This window comes from Mastigoproctus giganteus, chromosome 6 (genome assembly GCF_048544385.1).
Source record: "Mastigoproctus giganteus isolate SK-2022 chromosome 6, ASM4854438v1, whole genome shotgun sequence".
Lineage (NCBI taxonomy): Eukaryota > Metazoa > Arthropoda > Arachnida > Uropygi > Thelyphonidae > Mastigoproctus > Mastigoproctus giganteus.
This window is the reverse complement of record NC_143580.1, coordinates 65122265-65143733: the sequence shown is the minus strand read 5'-3', so window position 1 is coordinate 65143733 and position 21469 is coordinate 65122265. Positions and strand designations below refer to the sequence as shown.

Sequence of the window (21469 nt, the reverse complement as noted above, 5' to 3'; positions counted from 1 at the left end):
ATCCCGTCAATGGCGCAACGAATTTTAATTTTTTTTTTTTAGAACGTGGTTGAGTTAGTCGGTCTCTGCTGAGCATTGCATGTTTTTCATACAACCGAAGAACACACTACTGCATACATAATATACTGACGCCCTCATAGCTTTAGTGGCTTTTGGTGCTTAATGCACACCTAACCTGAAAATGTGCTCATAACTGTGTAATTATGATTTTGTGAAACTTTATAAGAAATCTTTATAAATCCCCCTGGAATACTCTAATCGCGATTTCGTCTTTTTTTCATGTTTCATGCCAATAAATGAATTTATAGATATAAAACTACCTTCTTTGTGCTATTAACTGTGGCCAAAATCCTCAGTTCTCATTCCACTCACACAGCAACTGCAGAAAGCTCAGATTTCTGTTTGAGAATAAAAAACTGACTCTTCGATACCTTGCTGTCTTTTCTGTTTTTACTTGTTGGTCACTCGCAGTGTTGTTTGTCTTGAATATTTACAGTAATTTTCCGCAATTTTATTGTCCTAACAGCCATAAAAGTCAATCAGGCACTTTGTGCACCTCCTTGAGAGGATCAATGAAGCAACAGAGATGTCATCTTCATCATTATTATTTGTTTATAATAATAATAATAATTACTTGCCTACAGATATTTCTTCTGCGATTGTTTCTTAAAATAAATTCTTTTTATTTAAGACATAACAGTGCATCTTAAAGCTGACTTTATGATGCACTGTTTTATTTTTATTATATCACATTATAAATTTATAACTGGCGATTATTTAAATTATTAATAATGTATATTTTAGTATTTAGTTTCCAAACCATGCTAAAATTCTCTTTTAAACTTAAGTTCGAAATATTTAGTCCGAATTTTGTAGAATCAAAAAATGAGAAGACCTCACGTGGGTCATTTAAGGAAATTGGTCATCTGAGTAAAAGTTTAAAAACATCACCAGTCAGATTAATTGGTTATTAAATGCTACAACACGTAACCTTTATTTCAGTTGAAATTTCCAAAGAATGTTCATTTTGAGAAAAACAAATCTGTTGTTAAAATAAATATGGATAAAAATTAATTTTAATATTTATCCTTTTATGAAAATATAGCTATAGAAACTACTATGAACACTGTTGATGGTAGATTTATTCATGTTCTCTATTACTTCTGGTTCTCCTCACTTTATTTTTCCATATCTTTTTGTCTTTTGCAGGACCCACAAACAGGAAAGAGCTAATCCCTTTAAATGGTAGATTAGTCATTAGCAGCAACGGTAGTCTACTTATTCCTGTGCTAAGCGAAGAAGATGAGGGAACGTATGTATGTAGGGCAACAAATGGGGTTGGTGATGGACTGTATAAAGAAATTACTGTCTCTGTGAACGGTAAGGTCTCTTTGTGAATCTCTGTCAGTGAGATAGTAATCTGTAACAATCCATTAACGAAATGAATAAATTATTCTAAAAATGTTCAGACTCTGCAAAGTGTCAGCTTTTATTCAGCAACCGAAACTTCTTGAAACTATTCTGATACATCCAGAAATATGTATGCATCATATTTGATATCATTTTGAATTAATGGTTCACGGATTTAAGTTCAGTAAAAGTTTACATCTTATAATATTTCAATGTTTTTTTTAATATGTTATTCTACTATTAATTATATTAAAACGTTATCCAACAGTAACCCATGCCAACATATGAATTTACACACCCAACTTTATTCATGGTTTGAAATTATGTTTCATTTATAAAATAACTGTTTAATATTCGATGTATGATTAAGCAACATAAATGTTTCGGGTTGCTATAGAATTACTAAAAGTGTATTATGTTCTCTTTTAAACTCATGTTTCACTTTTTTTTCAAACTATTCAAAAAGCAAATTTAGCGATGGAATAGAACTTCCATATTTTTCATCCCACAGCTAGCTAATAACTTACGTAGCTTTATTTCTGCGTATTGTGTACCAATGAACTGAAATGGCAGTCTTAAGTAAATTATATTATTTCATTTGATTATGTTTCAAATTACTAACATCAGATCTTAAAAATATATTTGCTTGTTATTAATTAAACATAGAAGTGTCTTATTTTGTTTTAATATAAATTATCCTCTGTTATTATAGTGTATCATTTTAATACACGTATTTATTACAGTATACAGATGCTAATACTGTACACCAATGGCGTTTGATAAGCAATTACATATTTTAAATTGTTTGTTAATTTATCAGTTGTGTGGTATTGAAGAGCATCACTGACCTATTTTCAGTTCAATCAAAATATAATCGTTTTAGAGCTTTATTTCATTGACCATTTTTATTATTTAATATTTTAATAGAAGTACAGACGTTTCTACTGTTTTAAATTGCGTACAATTGTTAGGCAATTTATTTTTAATTTTTATTTTTATTTTTATTATTAATATAATATTGGCAATTCTTTCATTATTTATGATATTTGTTTCAGCAAAAGAGCTAATAATGAAAATACGTTCAATTATCTATTGCTATTTAAAGTATTTTTCTAACTTTCGTACAAAAAATCCGGGTTCTGCGCTTTGGAAAATATTGATCTTATAATTCCGCATCCAGTTTTGATATTAAGAATTATTTGCCAGCATAAAAACAAACTGAAACATGGAATATAAAACATCATCAGGAATTTGGATTGCTTCCGGGTTAGCAGTTCATTTAATTGCCAGCTTCCCTGAAGCTTTCTTTTCGTATCACTCGTGCACATTTTTTATTTGCTACTTTTTCCCTCCAATTTCTTGCATAAATTCAAAAGTTAAGACTATGGAGCTTCACCATAATAATATTACACTCTTCGTTTCATCTGATAATATATTATATTATGTTATATGAAATTAAACTTCAGTTTAAGAACGTCCACAACGGTGCAAGCTTAGCACTTTTAACCTGGTGGTTCTCCCTTCATTCACTGTTATTAGAGAGTAAACAAATATCTGCATGGTCAAGGTCGCCAAGCTTTGTTCTTCCACCCATGGTATTCCCCAGTCACCACTGTAGCATTCCTTCATTATCCAGCCTTAGGCAAGGGCAGATAACACCGTGGAAAGGACATCTGCTTGCCTAGACAGGTGTGCTGCTTTATCAGATAAACCTTCTGGCTACTACTGTTTATCAGAGTTCAGCTTGTAAATTAACTAGTCTAATGGTATTCTCACAACTTAATTATAAAAGAGAGCCTGCTACTTCAATATATATTCATACATTTTTATATCATATCGAACGTTGATTCGACGGAAGTTTCTCATTATAAATTTCTCGTATTTTTGCTGATTTCATTAATCTTCTGTTAGATGTTAGATCCCATGAAGAAGTTAATAGCAAATAACCTTAATTGCTTCATGCTCTGGTTTCGTTTTCTTCTTATCTATTCTGTTAAAATGGATTGCGTGTAACCGACATTGTATACGACATACTGTGATTATTTGGAAATGAATTTCATGTTATATATTGATATTATTATATCTATACATTTTATATATTTCATTATATAATTGATTATGATAGCTATATTTTTCTCTTTAACAAATATGCTTAACTTTAACCATATTTTAACTTACTAGCTGTAGTACATTCAATAAAAAAAATAATAAAAAAATGTGTATGTGTGTGATTACTACTGTAAGAGTGTATATGTACAATATAAGTGCTCAAAGTTGGTCTTCAGACCAAAGGAGCAGATGCATGATAAGAATTTAGCATAAAAGTATGAATACAAAGTAAACCATTAGGCAAAAAAGAACCTATGAAGGCTTAAGATAGCCTGTGCTGGTTTACTTCGTTATATCCTTTAAATAAACATATAATTAGCAATAAAAATGTAAAATAATGATTATGAGGCTAATTGTTGATAATAGGATACATTGAATGGTACGTTGTCCGAAGGTTAGCGCCATCCAATTTATCCAGTCCAATCAATAATTAGCAAGGCTGCCTGTTTAACTAGGTCCAAATTATCAAAATTATAGGCAATCTATGTATATTTAAATTTAACAGCAAACAGACAAAATAACAGCTTGCCAGGCAGATAGCTTTGAAACAAATAATACAGAAAATGAGAGCCAACAATACAATTCATGTGAGTTGTGGTGTATTTACATACCATCCTTTAACTTACTGTAATACCAGGATCCTTTGTTAAAGGATCGGGCAGTTACGCTTCCGATAAATCCGAAGTACCTTTATTATAAGTTACTTTCTTTGCTTTTTAACTCTAAATTTTTATATCTCAAGATTTATTAGAGTAATTTGAGGGAACTTGAGGTGCTTTGGCTTTCCTTATTCTTACCTCCTTTTCCCATATATCAGCATAAGCATTCTTTTTCACAGGAATATAACAAATACACCACAACTCACATGAAATTTATTGTTGGCTCTTATTTTCTGTATTATTTGTTTCAAAGCTATCTGCCTGGCAAGTTGTTATTTTGCCTGTTTGCTGTTAAATTTAAATATACATAGATTGCTTATAATTTTGAAAATTTGGACCTCAGATAACAAATAGAAACAGAGATAGCATTGCTAATTATTGATTGAATATATCGAATGGTGCTAGCCCTGGACATTTCAATACCATTAATGGTATCCTATTATCAATAATTAGCCTCATAATCATTATTTTATTTTATATTTTTATTATTTTATTACTAATTATATGTTTATATATAAGGTATAGCGCAGTAAACCAGCTTAGGTTATCTTAGTCTTTATAGGTTCTTTTTGCTTATTGGCTCGTTTTGTACCCTTATACTTTTATGCTAAAATCTTATCATACATCTGCTCTTTTGGTCTGAAGACTCATTTTGAGCATTTATATTGTATATATACACTCCTACAGTAGTAATTAGATTACAGACTGATGTAATGTTTAATCACTAATTTGATGGCATTAATCTGATATACATTTTCCACTCTTCCTTTTACTACCTTTCCATTATTAAATAATGGAAACCTGATTTTCTCTCTCTCTCTCTCTATATATATATATATATATATTTTTTTTTTTTTAATTATTGATAAAAAAAGTAAAGAAAGAAAGTTAAAACGACAATAACTGTAACTAATATTTATGAGTCAATGCAGTTGCAAGCAATCATGCAATACACCCATAATGTTAAGGATAATATAAAGAATTATTAGAAAAAGTAAATCAATCCAATAATAATACCATCAGGGATCTAAGAAAACGCAAAAAAAAAAAATTATTATCGCTTTTTACCGACAATCTAGATGACTTCAACTGGGGCCAACCACCCAGAATGAAGGCAAAAAACGACAAGAAGTTCTCTGTTTCTGTGATGATCAATATATGCTAAATAATTCAAATCTAAACCAAATATAAACCAGTAAAGGCCAAATATAAATCGAATATAAATAAATCGAATGATGATAAAAGTTAAGAAAATTTAGAAATATTAGAATCAAAGGTAAGAAATATAAGTAAAATATAAATGTAAGCATATATTAATCATCGTTGACCCGACAGAGAACGTAATTTAATGATTAAAATAAGATTAAATATATAATACATACTACATATTGACCGTATCTAGGACATAATGTAATAGTCGTCAAAATAATATGTGGTGCCCGCTATGTGATGGATACGGTAAAAATAAATAAATAAATAATTAAATTAACGCATAGAGAAACATGCAGTTAGTAAGAAGAAAAACTAAAGGAGTAGGAATAATAGAACCTGAACTCCACAAAGGCGAAAAATAGTGGTATAGATAAGAAATAGTATCTCCTACGTCCTCGGATTGCCCTAATAATTTCGGAGAAATAAAAATAAAGAGTGTAGGACAGCTTAAAGACATTACAAGATATAAGTTGTGGCTCGGGTATGCCCGGGATCGCAAACCCGTTCCTATAGTAGGACCCTCAGCTGAATTTGCATGTTATCTCAGCGTGAAATTAAATTTAAATGAATTTAACTATATATTTTTTAAAAAAAATGATACACTGTAATTTGCAAGCCGGTGGGTACAAGTTTTCTACGCCGTAAGACACCAAGAATGCAAAGTGTATCCTATGTACATATATACATGGCACTAAATATGAAAATTCTATTGCAAATTATATTGAAACAATAGGTTCAGAAAACAAATTTTTAAAATTAATTATGCTTATCGCTTTCCTGAAATGATATTTCAGGTAAGCGACAGGGAAATTATTATTGATCAACTTGCTGTACAACGCTGTTAATCCCGCTGAACAATTTTTATTACTATTGCAGATATAAGCAATTCTTAGACATTGCGATAAAATTATATTAGCATGCACTGATTTTGATATATTAGATCTCCAGTTTGTAAGGCTAACTACGTTAAAATTAAATGCATCTCTTTTATTATATACGTTTACGTCTATTTTATTATTATGGAATATTTCTATATGAAGATCCAAGTAATTTGCTATAGTATCGGAACTATTAGTTTTTTCCAGTACAAGTTCTACTGGATATAATTTACTGTAATCCTGGACAAAATGTGGACAATTAAAAACACATATATCATCTACGTATCTGTATGTAAGTAGGTTATCTTGGAATTCTCTTTCTGTATAATGTAGATAAAGGTTTGCGATTATGCTTGATGCTGGACTTCCCATAGGGGTGCCAGTCACTTTTAAGTATAACGATGTTCCGTCATATACATAATTATTAAAGACGAATAATTTTATTAGAGAATCCCAATAGGTTAAATCAACCTTTATAGCATTTTTATTTTCTAAATATAGTTTCTGGAGGACGACTTTTAAGTTATCAAGATTAATGCTAATGAGTAAATAGACTGTTAAAGTCAAATGTTTGTATTTGATAAATATTGTTATTTTTTAGAGCATTTATAATAGGTAAGTTATTATTTATTATAATAGTTTTATTTAAGTTATTTAATATAATTTTAAGTAACTTTTCTAACGTTTTTCCGGGAAATTTATCTTAACTATCTCTACATGATGTTATGAATCTAAAAGCAATCGGTGTTTTATGAAATTTGGGTATGCCATATATAAATGGATATTTTAGGTTATTATACTTTAACTTTAATTTTTTATGCAATGCAATTAATTTTTTGATTATTATATTAGAGGAAGATTTTATCCGTTTATATGTATGGCTAGACTGTAGTTATATTTACAAGTGACTGGCACCCCTATGGGAAGTCCAGCATCAAGCATAATCGCAAACTTTTATCTACATTATACAGAAAGAGAATTCCAAGATAACCTACTTATATACAGATACGTAGATGATATATGTGTTTTTAATTGTCCACATTTTGTCCAGGATTACAGTAAATTATATCCAGTAGAACTTGTACTGGAAAAAACTAATAGTTCCGATACTATAGCAAATTACTTGGATCTTCATATAGAAATATTCCATAATAATAAAATAGACGTAAACGTATATAATAAAAGAGATGCATTTAATTTTAACGTAGTTAGCCTTACAAACTGGAGATCTAATATATCAAAATCAGTGCATGCTAATATAATTTTATCGCAATGTCTAAGAATTGCTTATATCTGCAATAGTAATAAAAATTGTTCAGCGGGATTAACAGCGTTGTACAGCAAGTTGATCAATAATAATTTCCCTGTCGCTTACCTGAAATATCATTTCAGGAAAGCGATAAGCATAATTAATTTTAAAAATTTGTTTTCTGAACCTATTGTTTCAATATAATTTGCAATAGAATTTTCATATTTAGTGCCATGTATATATGTACATAGGATACACTTTGCATTCTTGGTGTCTTACGGCGTAGAAAACTTGTACCCACCGGCTTGCAAATTACAGTGTATCATTTTTTTTAAAAAATATATAGTTAAATTCATTTAAATTTAATTTCACGCTGAGATAACATGCAAATTCAGCTGAGGGTCCTACTATAGGAACGGGTTTGCGATCCCTGGCATACCCGAGCCACAACTTATATCTTGTAATGTCTTTAAGCTGTCCTACACTCTTTATTTTTATTTCTCCGAAATTATTAGGGCAATCCGAGGACGTAGGAGATACTATTTCTTATCTATACCACTATTTTTCGCCTTTGTGGAGTTCAGGTTCTATTATTCCTACTCCTTTAGTTTTTCTTCTTACTATCTGCATGTTTCTCTATGCGTTAATTTAATTATTTATTTATTTTTTACCGTATCCATCACATAGGGGGCACCACATATAATTTTGACGACTATTACATTATGTCCTAGATACGGTCAATATGTAGTATGTATTATATATTTAATCTTATTTTAATCATTAAATTACGTTCTCTGTCGGGTCAATGATGATTAATATATGCTTACATTTATATTTTACTTATATTTCTTACCTTTGATTCTAATATTTCTAAATTTTCTTAACTTTTATCATAATTCGATTTATTTATATTCGATTTATATTTGGCCTTTACTGGTTTATATTTGGTTTAGATTTGAATTATTTAGCATATATTGATCATCACAGAAACAGAGAACCTCTTGTCGTTTTTTGCCTTCATTCTGGGTGGTTGGCCCCAGTTGAAGTCATCTAGATTGTCGGTAAAAAAAAGCGATATTTTTTTTATTTTTTTTTTTTTGCGTTTTCTTAGATCCCTGATGGTATTATTATTGGATTGATTTACTTTTTCTAATAAATCTTTATATATATATATATATTTATATATATATATATATATAGATACCAGGTTTCACTTAACGTGTACCAAATATATATTACTCCTACGATTTTAATGTCTTTAAAATTTGGCTGATCGGCTATTTTTTTTTATCTCATTATTTTACGTCACGTCGATTTATTTTCAAATCCCTTCTGAAACTCTATCAGAGGAAAAAGATGCGAAACTTGCCTCAGTATCCAGCGTGCTAAATATATCACGCTGGTCGACACGTAAAATGTTACGCAAACGAAAATACCCAATGTTGACTAATTTTATGCTGCTGAAAATGAAAATCACATTAAAATTTGTCAATTGTTGAAATTCTTGTTTTCGAATTTCAGTTGGGGGGGTCTCATATTAGCGAGTTACTCTACATTATCAAATACGGCTCGGCCCTCGGCAAAACGGATGGTTCAGCATATGTGTGGAGCCATGCTGCATTACCTATTCATCAAAACTCAATGCGTGGGTAAATCGAAAGAGAAGTTTTATTCCTTTCGCAGTGCCCATGATATGGAGGGAGCCCAAGAATCACGTCACAGACTGTTACTTCTGTATGGTGCCTCCTATTAGAAAAGGGATGACAATGAAGAAAAAGTGGATAGTGACATACCCAAATATACCATCTGCAATTCGTTCCGTGACTCACGGTGAAGTACTAACTATTCCTGAATCACGCGGCTTTTTTTCTGTACACTCTGATGAAGATCAAGACACTGATGAACATCAACTTGATATACACGAAGTACAGCAGCTCTACGTCAAGGGATCCACCATTTTGTTCAAACCTATATCCTTCTGAACCACATGAGATCACAGAAAGTGAGCTCAATGATCTCATCAGGGATCTCGAACTGCAGAAGAATAAGGCAGTGCTGTTGGCCTCGAGGCTACAACAGTGGAATCCTCTAGATCATTCTGTGAAAGTGACAACATTTCGTACTCGAAATAAAGACTATGATAAATTCATTGTTTGTAAGGATGTTGATGGTCTAATTTTCTCAATGAACATGAGGCACGTTCCCGAAGAATGGCGACTATTTATAGACGCTTCTAAGGTTAGTCTTAAGGCAATGTTATTACACAATGGAAATCTGCTGCCTTCAATACCTGTAGCTACATCCACAAAAAAATAAACATACGCAACGCAAACAGGGAGATCATCCTCTTAGTTGTACACTATCAGAAGTATGAGTGGCAGATATGTGATGATTTAAAGGTAATCGCCATTTTATTAGGACTACAAAAGGATTACCCTAAGTATTGTTGCTTTCTCTGCAAGTGGAACAGTCATGTCAAGGTATGCACTACGAGAAGAGGAGTTGGCCTCAAGTTTGCTTCTTCCACTGCACGTCGAACTGGGGCTCATGAAAACTTTCGTTAAGGCTTTGGAAGTGAACGGTCCTGTATTCTCATTAACAAAAATCAATTTATTTGTTAAATTTTTAAATTAGAGATCGTAATATCTCGCATGTAAATTTTGTATCTATTTTTACTAGGCATCTTGAAAGTTAAAGAAATAGTTACATAAAAGCCTCTGTATAAAATCAAAAGAAAGCAATTAACAACTAATGCTGTTCAAGTGAAACATCAAACTATATATATATGTGTGTGATCTTAGAAATAATTTATAAGGGATTTGATACATTACTTAGGCATTGATAACATAATGCAGCTAGAGTGAAAAATTATTTTTACATCATGCTAAATCACACGGGTCTAAATTCTGGTTAATCCTAAAACCAAACTTTCCTGAAGAAAAATTCTTCCTTTAATTTTTGCATGTTCATAGAAGATCATGTGCACCATAATGGTCCATTATGAGAATTAAAACTTCAAATCTACGCAGGAAACGTTTTTCTGCTATTATTAGCAAGTTTAAACCAAATTAAGTATTTTTCATCACTATTCCATCGAAGAGAAACAAACGTGAATAACAAATGCAGATATATTCGAATCTAAGGGCTTGAGGTTGACATAAAATAAATGTTGAACTTCAACTCTAAGCAAAATATTTTGCGACGATCAGGCTTTAACTGCTTTTACTCTGCTTTAAAGTACTGTAAATTATTTTACCCAGAAATTCCTATACACCTATTAAAAAAGATGGCTTTTCAAACTCATTGTTTTTCGAAAAAATTCGGACGAAAATTCTGCTCCCTCATTAGTTGACACCATGATAGTCGAGCTCTAGAACTTGGCTGCTCGTTACCAATACTGATTACTTTTTCTCTCTAGCTGTATATTGATAAATAATAAACCGTCTAGTGTTCACTTAAAACTTTCGAATTCATTTTCCCCAAACAGATCTGTTGATCTAATTTCTTTTCTCGTAGTTCCTGCTCGCTTCGATGAAAAGTTTTCTGTAGTCACCGTTAAAAAGGGAGACAGCGCAAGTTTGAGGTGTGAGGCAGTTGGGGATCAACCTCTAGCAATCACATGGAAGAAAGAGTTGAAGGAACTAAATAAAGTGAATGGTGGCAGGTAAGATTATTTCGAAACCATTCCGGTTTTGCTATTCGTCTATTAATCTTGATTAAATTGAACTTGCTTTTAAATTGCAAATACTCTCTGTGTCTTTAGGTTAAAACCTCCCTTGTATTGTGAAAATAATGTAGGTTTAACCTAAAGACACAGAGAGAGTAAACCTCTTGTCTTGTGAAAATAATTCACGTTTTTACTGTACTAAGTAAGATTAACGTTTCCAGTGCAGTATAGTAAGAGCATGCCTTCATGTAGTGCTTCTCATTAATAACTGTAATGCTTCACAATACTGTGACCTCATTACAGAACTTTCGAAAAGCGAAAAACGTGTTTTTAAAATGTTCAGACATACATTGCTTAAGTCTATACGTAGATCCTCTTGACAAGGAAGAGATTTTGTAACATTAGCAGCCTGTCCTCATTTCCTAGAAGACCGTAATTTCGTAAATTTCAAGTTATGCACATTCCCGACCCTTCATTTCCCCCTTCCCCACATAGTTTTCTTTTCTGATCACTTGAACTGTCCATAGGAGACTGCAGTTCGTGGTATAGGTGTCCTCTTTCAAAAATTCCGGATAACTCGAATTGTAACTTTATAGCAGGGAAAGATGTTAAGATTAATGATTTAATTTTTTAGTTAATATTAATTGAAAACACCACTTGTAATATATCACAAGTAATATTAATAGTTAATATTAACTTAATTCTTGATGATGCAAACAGGATACTGACGTTTCATGCCTCAAAGATTTAAAAGGCATTATAATATTGAAGATTTGTTTTAATTTTTCAAGCATTTTAAACCCTGAGGTGAGTTTTTCATAGTTTTAAGTTCCGAGGAGACTTAAACTAAAATTCCGTAATAAAAATTCTGCTTTTAAGTTTTAACTGTTCGTAGTACACCACTTGCACTATTTTCGTCCATTGTGAGGACTAAAACTTCGAGTTTACGCAAGAAAACCTTTTCAGCCATTATTAGCGGGTTTAAACCAAGTTAAGTATCTTTCATCACTATTCTATCGAAGAGAAACAAATGTGAATAACAAAGGCCCAGATATTCGAGTCTGAAAGGCTTGAAGTTTACGTCAACGTCAAATAAGTATTCAACTTTATCTACAAGCAAAAAATTTGGAGACTGTCCTTTGGCATTGTCTTTGGACCTATTATGCAGGAAAAATTCGAACAACTGGTCGCCTGATCCTGAATAACAAGCTACAATATCAAAAAATGGCCACGAAAGCTTCTCTTGTTGAAACCTGGACTCGAACCCATGATGTTTTCCTCACGATGTAGAAGAATAGCAATCTTGGTACATGCGCTGTCCTCAAGGACTTCATATATAGTCACGCCGATAATGTTATGCAATTATCTGTTACAGAGTTCCCCAAATCATGCAAACCCTATAGGTCATCCTACTTGAGATCTTGAGTTATGCCCTCCTTCCCTGTGCACCCATCCTATAAGTTCCATCAATCGCTTATCTGTTCTAAATGTGCATTCCATTATTTTAAAGATTTTAGTATTTACTAGTAATATATTACTTGATGTAATATTTAGTAAAGTGACATAATCTTATTCCAGTTGTACAGAAGCAATATGTAAGAATGTATGTGAAGTTAGTTATCTTGCTTGTGTTTTGTAGGTACGAAATTTTTGAAACTTTGACACCAAAAGGATTGAAATCGGAATTGATCGTTAGAGAAGCAGACAGAAGTGATGGGACATTATATTCTTGCGCTTCTGAAAATCCTTATGGGAAAGATGAAAGAAGTCTCAAGCTTCTTGTTTTAGGTACGTGGAAATCGAAATACAGCACTTACTTAATCATTTCCGCTTCTCCCTTGAACTTTCAGTCTTTCATTCAGCTATGCTTTGCTGTATCTGACGATGATCATAACTTTCTCTTATGACAACGGTTTCACGGATTTCATCTTTAAGACATTCTCTTCTCTCTGAGTCCTAGGAGCTCACCATTCGTAATTATTTAGTTGGTTTCTCTTCTTCCATCTTCTGTATATGCTTTTCACATCTGAAATTGGCTTCTGTTATTTCTATTCAGTTAAATCCAAATATAATTTTCTTGTGTGTTCTGTTTCCAAACATCAGTCTTTCACATAAAGTAGTTCTCTTACTACTTTCCTTTCTTTTGTGCTTTTTCTTTTTTGTTTCTTTGTTGAGTCAACCATAAACCACATGCCTACTGATTATATCCTCCCCATATATATTCCTTTTAGTCTTAACCTCATAAATTCTAAATTCATAATTCCTTAATCATTTGTTTTATCATTATTTCCTGCCAAGTGCTCTGAGTCAGAAACAGATTTTATATTGTCATCTTTCATGTAATTGTGGTGGCCGACTCTTGATAACAACACTAGGGTTGTGGTGTTATACAACAATATCCTTACCTGTTTTTATTCGTATATTTTTATGCTATTTTTTATATATGCGGTGATTTCTTTGGTTCATTCACTCGTACTTATGTCTCTTCTTTCTTTTACTATATTTTAATTTACATATAAAGGCATATATAGACAGATTAAAGAGGGCTATTTTTTAGAATCACTTTATAAACTTGTTTTCTTCAGGAAGAAAAATTACAAGTCCACTTTAAGATTAAAAAGGTTGAATTTTTTTATAGTCACTCTAATAATTTGGCCACTCTCTATGCTTAAATATATGAGCATATTTATCTCACTACAAATCTTAAATCTTAATCCTTTGATTTTTTTTCCCATTTCTTAGCAATTTTTAATGAATTGTTTCAGCATATGCGAAAATAACTTTAAATCATTTGAAAATACAACCCGAATAACGTACGTTGACATTACTTGGTGATTTCCATGAAATCTTTCTCTCTGAATAATCACTTATACCACGTGAGTTCTTAAAAGATAGTTTATTTTGCCTTATTGACTAAATGCACTATACAATTAGGTAGCGTTTCCTGAACCGTCCTGGATGATGGGTTTTGGCAAGGCTCCTGAAACGTTACCTAATTACTTACTCTTACTTACTTATCTGTTGCCATTCCAGCTACTTGCCATGTCAATAAGGAAGCCAATATTTCCATCATTTTTCTCTCTCTCCAGCTCCTTACAGCAAACTCCTCTTTTCTTTCCAGATCGCTCTCACCTCTTTTTTACCATCTTCTTTTCACCTTTCCTCTTGGTCTTTTACCCTCCATTTTTATTTCAAACATCATCTTTGGCAGTCTGTTATCCTCCATTCTCTATACATGACTAAACCATCACAGTCTGGTCCTCAATCTTCTCTTATAATTGTTCTTCTCCCACTTTCTCCGGAATGGCCACGTTTCTCACTTTATCTCTTCTAGTCTTTTCATACACATACCTCAGGAACTTCATTTCTATCGCTTGCATTCTGATAATATCCTTCTCCTGCATTACCCATGATTCCGATCTGTAGGTTATTATTGGTACATGATAAGCTCTATAGAATACCATCCTGCACTTCTCAAGTACCTCCTTTCTCCAAACTATATCTTTTACACTCATAAAACACTTCTTTTGTCTGCTCTTCAACATATCTCCTTATAAATTCTCCCTTCTTTATCTACTGTGCTCCATAAATATCTGTAACTATCCACTTCTATCTTTTTTTTCCACAATAAAGATATTAATCCCCTTCTCTCCATCCTTTCTTATCATACTCATTGCGTTACTACTCATAGCATCACTAACCTTTAAATTGTATCTCTTTGCCTCCTTCACCCAGGTTTCCACTTGCTCCTGTACCTCCCCCTCCCCATTCCCATAAATCAACAAATCATCAGCAAATATCACTTTCCTTGTTTTTTGTCCCATTCCTTTTCTCTAAAGCATTTGCTGTATCATCTCTTACTAGCATGAACAATGGATGTGAGAGTATGCTACTCTATCTCAGTCCATTACTCATTTCAAACGAGCCTGTTTCCAACCATTGTTTTCTAGTGGCTATGCATACCAAAGAGTTTCTAGTGGCTCGTATGCTAGAGAAACCTTTTGGTATGCATAAAAGTGTTTCTAAATATAAACTACTTTAAGATAACTCCGATATCTTTTATTATTTTTTCTAATTTCTCTGTACGCCACTCGCCCCTTAAGTACCTTTCCCCGCAATGTTCATTCAGCTCCATGTTTTTGCAGCGCATTCTTCTAGACATCCCAGCTATCCATAATGAGAGCAAACATTAATTATTCGTATTTCTAAAAATATGTATCTATGCGCTCGCATCCCATCGATCATTTATAAAATTGTTCAGTTCCAAATGTGCCTTGATAATTCAATAAAATGTTTCATTCCAGAGGTCCCTGCAACTCCGCTTGACCTTAAAATCCAGGAAGTATGGAGTAGAAGCGTCAGTGTCACGTGGTCTCCACCATATACAGGGAACAGCCCGATTACAAAATACATTGTACAGTACTGGAAAGATGCAGGTAAGATAAATTCGACACGTGTACCATATATCCACCCATTTTACAGTCGCAGTTAATAAAAGTAACATTATTTCAGCAATATTATTAAGAATTTATTAGAAATGCATTGAGTTATAAGGAATTCCGAACTATTTTTATTTCTGGAATGAATCGATAACTTTGGGCATCGAAGAAGCTATCCTTCCCCTTAATGGACCACTGTTTTATTTATTCCTTTCCTCCATCTATGTAAACTTCAACGTAAAGCATGCGGTGAGCAAATTGCATTCCATAAGCGACATCCAAGTGCATCATATCAAGCAGTTTGACAGGATGAGTCAGCCTATCGAAATAATCAATATAAGGGCATTGCCCAGTCCACTTTTCGCTGCCGGAAGACAGCTCAAAATAAATATTCTTAAAAATTTATTTCTGCAAAGTCAACGAGAGGTTTCTCGAACTCATTTTGTTGACAGAGTGCCAGGTTATCCAAATATGGCTTTTAAAACCAACTTTTTATCGAATATGTGCGTGCCAGTTTTCCTCTATTCTTACAAACAGAAAGATCTGTTTGTAGGAATCGAGGATCCATAATTTATTGAGCAAAACATAAATGTTATTATGTCCTAAGGCGATTGGAGAAAGAATCGCTTGTAGCAAACTATTGTGACTGCCTTCCTGCATCAATTTATATTAAAAACAAATTTTATTTTTTGTCTAATTACAGTTTCGGGTGCCAGACATAGACTTCAGGAAAAGGAAGTCACGAGTGCTCAGACTTCCGCTCTCATCAAGGACCTTCAGCCCGGCACCACGTATGGCATGGCCGTCGTAGCAGAGAACACTGTCGGTAGGGGTGAGCCATCCGACTCTGTCACATTCAACACAGGAGAAGAAGGTACGAATACTGTACTGTGTGTGCGCGTGCGTCTCTTGGGGGTGGTGAATATTGAACGTTTCCAGAGCGTCATCTGGTGTTTATTGTTCTATAATAATGGCGCAGAACTCCGCATGAGTGATAGACTTTAGCAAGAAGGGGCTCCGATCAATAGTTGTATATTTTTCATAGCCTGAAACACAAGTGACCTCTACAACTGCTTTCTCCCTCCATTTTATTTTTTTTTTGGAGTTGTGACGTCTACTGGAAAGTAATAGCAGTTGAGGAATGGTATGAAGATAAATTAATAACACCAAGTATTCGCCTGCTTGCTAAATCAATAAAGCTTCCATGCTAAACATATCGATTTAAAAGGTAATCTTGTGCGAAATAGGTCATGAGTTCCTGCTAGCAGCACCACTGAAGTTAAGACTGATTCTAAAAATCAAATTTATTGGGCAAAAAAATAAATAATGAACGAATAAGCAAAAGAATTCAAAATTTTAAAATAATAATAGAAGCGAAGTTGAATATATTGATCTTTGAGAACCATGTGAGGAATTTACACTCGTATATTGTCTTTCTAATTATTGAAATAATTGATTTAATTACTTCACAGTGGTGAAGTATTAATACTCTGCATTAATACGTCAATAATAATACTCTATTCTTTTGGGTCGAATATATGACGGATAATAAATCAAACTTAAGTGAACTCATTGTATCTTGAACGCCTTCGAGTAATAGATGCTCATCCCGGGGCCCCTGAATGTAGTGGGCCCGAATTCCAATGACATTACATTTTTTTTTTTTTAATATAAAAAATGTTTGAAAAACAGAAGAGCTTTTTATGTTCGGTGTGTCGCGCATAATTTAAATTTAGTTGTATTTGATGCAGCATGCAGCACATTCTTCAACAACAACAGCAGAATTATATTTTTGGAACATTACAAAGATTATTAGCGATTTGCCTTGCTTCGCCAAGTAGGTGGGATATTTTAAAAAGGCACTTTCAGTTACCGCATATTACAACTGCATTAAATGAAATCAAGGAACAGGCTTAAGGCAAAGATGCAGAATTGCATCTTTGCAATTATGTCAATAGAACAAGATGTTCTAAAAATGGTATAAAAACATCAGACGTTATAAACAAATTTATATCAAGTAAATATCGTGAGGTAATGATATGAAAACTTTTAAGTTTATATAAATAATGTACTAGTTGTTAAAGTTTAAATAAATAATTCTTATTTGAATAATTTTGGGTGTTTCCTTTATTTTTTGATTTTACGAATTCCACCTTTAATTTTTGGGAAGGGACCCAGATGAATATTTCGCCCGGGGGTGACAGAACTCTAGGTACGGCACTGGCTCTAACAGACACATTTTTGACTTAGTTGTCGCTGTGTCATTCGGCCTACATAACAAATAATTCTGTAGGATGTTACTGAATCCCTCCTTTAAATATTTTTTTGCCATTTGCTTAAGAGAAAATGGTTTAATGACTGAAAAGTCATGATAATTCACATAGTGGCGGACAAAAAAACTGCATCACTTTTGAATTTTGCAAATAATGTGTTTTGCGCTGCATCGTGGGTTGCAGAAATGTTCGAAAATGCATTTGTTAGATGGGATATATATCTCTGTGAATGAAATTCAATAAAAACACTCCACCTGATATACCTAATTGCCATAAATATCTTCCCAAAGGGTAAAATGCGTAATTAATGGAAATATGAGAAATCATGCAAATTGCAATCATAACAACTAAACATACATTTTATTGCATTTGCGTGTACAAACTGAAATGGCAAGTTAACATAATAGTATTATGTAATGTAAATCAGCAAAATAAGTCCTCAATATTTTGTTGTTCCTCCTCGATAAATGACAGCCAATTCCGAGCTGCAATTACAGCCTTGCGACGATCTGGCATAGAGTTAATCAACTTCTGGATATACGGTTGCCCAATTTCGTGGTACCACACCCTTACAATGCTCTCCTGCAGCTCAATCTTACTTGTTGGCTTCTTCTGAGCAATTTTATTTGCTGGGCCAGTCCAACATTGTAATGCAAGCATTTCTGAGGTATGCACCTTAAGGAAGAAAAACGAGGGAAAAGATTGGTGTAAGTATGTTTTAAGCCTTGTGAGACAAGAAGACAAACTCATCATTAAATCTAAATAGCATAAAACTTACCAATTTTGCTGTGTTGCAAGGTGCTGAGTCCTGTTGAAAAATGCAGTTTTGGACGTTTGTGTGGTGATCCCTAATAACGGGTTTCAGGCACTCCAGGATAGCAGTGTAGGTTTCTGCATTCACTGTTTCGTTAATAAACTTCATTCGCCCCCCGCCCTTTTGCATGTTATGCATCCCCAGACCATCTGACCTACCGGCGGGGAACTTTACAGTCGGTGTTATGCAGTCAGGATGGTATGCCTCCGATTTTCATCTTCTGACATATCTCTTCCCATCCGAGTCATGCAAGTTGATTTTTGATTCGTCAGAAAAGATGACGGTGTCCCATTGCTTTTTAGTCCATCAAACATCTGTTTTAGCCCAAGCAAGTCGCTCCTTCCTCATTTGTTGGGTCAACAAAGGCTTCTTCTTGGGCCGATAGGCATTGCAGACCACATTCCGAAAGCCGTCTTTTTATAGTACGTGCACTTGTTTCAACACCAGAGCCCCTCTCAAAGTCCAGTTTTAGATTAGGAGCACTAGCATGGCGATTACGAAATCATAGCCGTTTCAAATATCGGTTTCATCACCGGTTTCACGCTTTAATTTCAGCACCCGGCATACTGTTGACAGCCAATTTTATCAGCGATAGCACGCGTAGAAAGCCCTTCCTGGGACAGAGTAACAGCTACACCTTTTTTTCTTGGTGTCAACTGAACATATGGAGCCATGCTTACACCTTCGCTAAACAGGATACTAATGAGCGTGTATATCCTTCCAACGCCGTATTTATAGAAACGGCTGATGCAATACCTTGCAATTTCTGTCTGATGCAATACCTTGCAATTTCTGTCTGATGCAATAGAAGCGTTATCTGACGCAATATCTTTGCTTTGCGACAAACAAAATGACTGTAATCAAACAATACCTTATGCGTTTCACTACAAATGTTACTTTTTTTAAAATGATGCAGTTTTTTTGTCCGCCAGTGTAGCTGGGTAGTTTGAATTATTAAAATCAGTATATCAAGATTCTTATCATCCCTTCTTTAACTTAGTGAGACAGCTACAAATTCCAGCATAGTTTTTTTCCATCCATGGAGAAAAAGTCATTAATTTAAATGGAAAATATAAAGAAAAAACTTTTCCTCTATCATATGAAACTGGAACGATATTTTAATTTCTTTTGATATAGAACCTACTGGAGCCCCCATAGATGTCAATGTGGAAGTAAAAGGTGCATCGTCTCTACTGGTAACGTGGAAGGTAGGTCTAATGAGTTTTTCTTTTTGTAATTAGGAAATTTCGTTTCACTTATTAATGAAAGATATAATAAAATTATGGGTAACAAAATATAACTTCATAATAACCGATGACTCATGTGCAACCCCATATATATATATATATATATATATATATATATATATATATATGATGTCTTAATTATCTTTAAGATGCAGCAATAAAAGATGGCCTTTTTTTTTTTTTTCTAGTCTCCGCCAAAGAGTGAGTGGAATGGGAAGATGAAGGGTTATTACGTCGGCTATAAGGTGAATATTGACTCCACTCAACCGTATTCCTTCAAGACGGTGGAATTTCTTGCTGGAGTGGTACAAGAATACATGGTATCAAATCTCCGTAAGGATACGGAATACAGTGTTATCGTTAAGGCTTTCAACGCAGCAGGCAGTGGTCCACCTTCTCAAGAAATTGTAATAAGGACACTAGGCGGAGGTGAGTAATATGAATATATACAATTTTTTTTTTAAATATCAAAATTTCTCGATTCAGTTGAGGAACTCAATAATTAAAAATTATTGTTTAAAACTAAGAGTTAAAAAAAAAATTACAATGTAGTTCGACTTTCTCATTTAAAATCGAATTTCTTGAATATTTGGTTGGTTTCCGATATAAGCAAGAAATTTAATACTTTTCCAGGGAGTTAACGAAGTTTACTAGACTTAGATTGCTTGACTTCACGACAGAAACTAGGATATATCATGGAGGAAGTCCAGTGACGGATAGTCACAATGTTAGACACTTCCTGGACGGATGATATTTCACTGTCGGAAACGCGTGGATTTTCCAATAACTTTTAGGGACATGGTCTACTCATAAAAGGCTACAGGATGGCACGTGGAAAACTCTGGTGTCGTTTAAACATTATCAATCTGAATGTCTTGCCAACAACCAAAAGACGCCACAGATCTACAGTTAGTGTGGTAATAGAAATGCCTTCACCAATATTTCTTGCGTCCAGTCGTTCTCCTTAAGCATATAAAGCAGCTGACGAGCTGGGTCCTGCTTTTCTTACCGAGCTATACGGAGTTTGCTCATCTCTTTTTAAAGGATAATGTGCTTTGCCACGTTGAGTGAGAGTGGTTAGTAGAAAATGTTCAGTTTGTCCACCAACCTAAATGCCTGCAATTCTAATCCCAACCGAGTCCAATCATTTTGGTTGCTGAAAGATCAATGTTGCTGAGGTGAAAGCTGACGATGTCAGCTTTCAGCTCAACAACCTTGATCCCTTACTTTGAAAGAATAATGCAAATTATTCCTGACGAGAAATACTTGCAGGATTTGGTCGAATGATACCAGCTGTCATAGAGGATTCAACAAAATGTATATATTTTGAGCTTACACGAACTATCAAAGAGGGTTCGATCATCTTTGAGCTTACACTTTTGTCAACTGAATAAATATTAACCCTATTATTTAATCTCCAATCTCTATGCCTACGGTATATGACTATATAAGATTTCATTTTTATACAGTTTTTAATCGTATTATTTCATATTTGTGATTAGAAATTACACA

At 33.4% G+C, this 21469-nt stretch overlaps 1 protein-coding gene across 10 annotated transcripts in view; it reads left to right on the top strand.

Moving 5' to 3' along the window:
- Window positions 1–21469, top strand: part of LOC150084359 (cell adhesion molecule Dscam1-like) — a 75321-nt gene that overhangs the window by 48466 nt on the left and 5386 nt on the right. For all 10 annotated transcript variants that reach the window (XR_016547102.1, XR_016547101.1, XR_016547103.1 and 7 more), the window contains 6 exons: window positions 11034–11181; window positions 12824–12972; window positions 15489–15620; window positions 16327–16497; window positions 19848–19918; window positions 20146–20386. Coding sequence is in view for 7 of the 10 variants with exons in the window: in XM_090376003.1 (XP_090232129.1) it covers window positions 11034–11181; window positions 12824–12972; window positions 15489–15620; window positions 16327–16497; window positions 19848–19918; window positions 20146–20386 (912 nt within the window). In the remaining 3 variants the exon portion in view is untranslated. The remainder of the gene's footprint in view (window positions 1–11033; window positions 11182–12823; window positions 12973–15488; window positions 15621–16326; window positions 16498–19847; window positions 19919–20145; window positions 20387–21469) is intronic.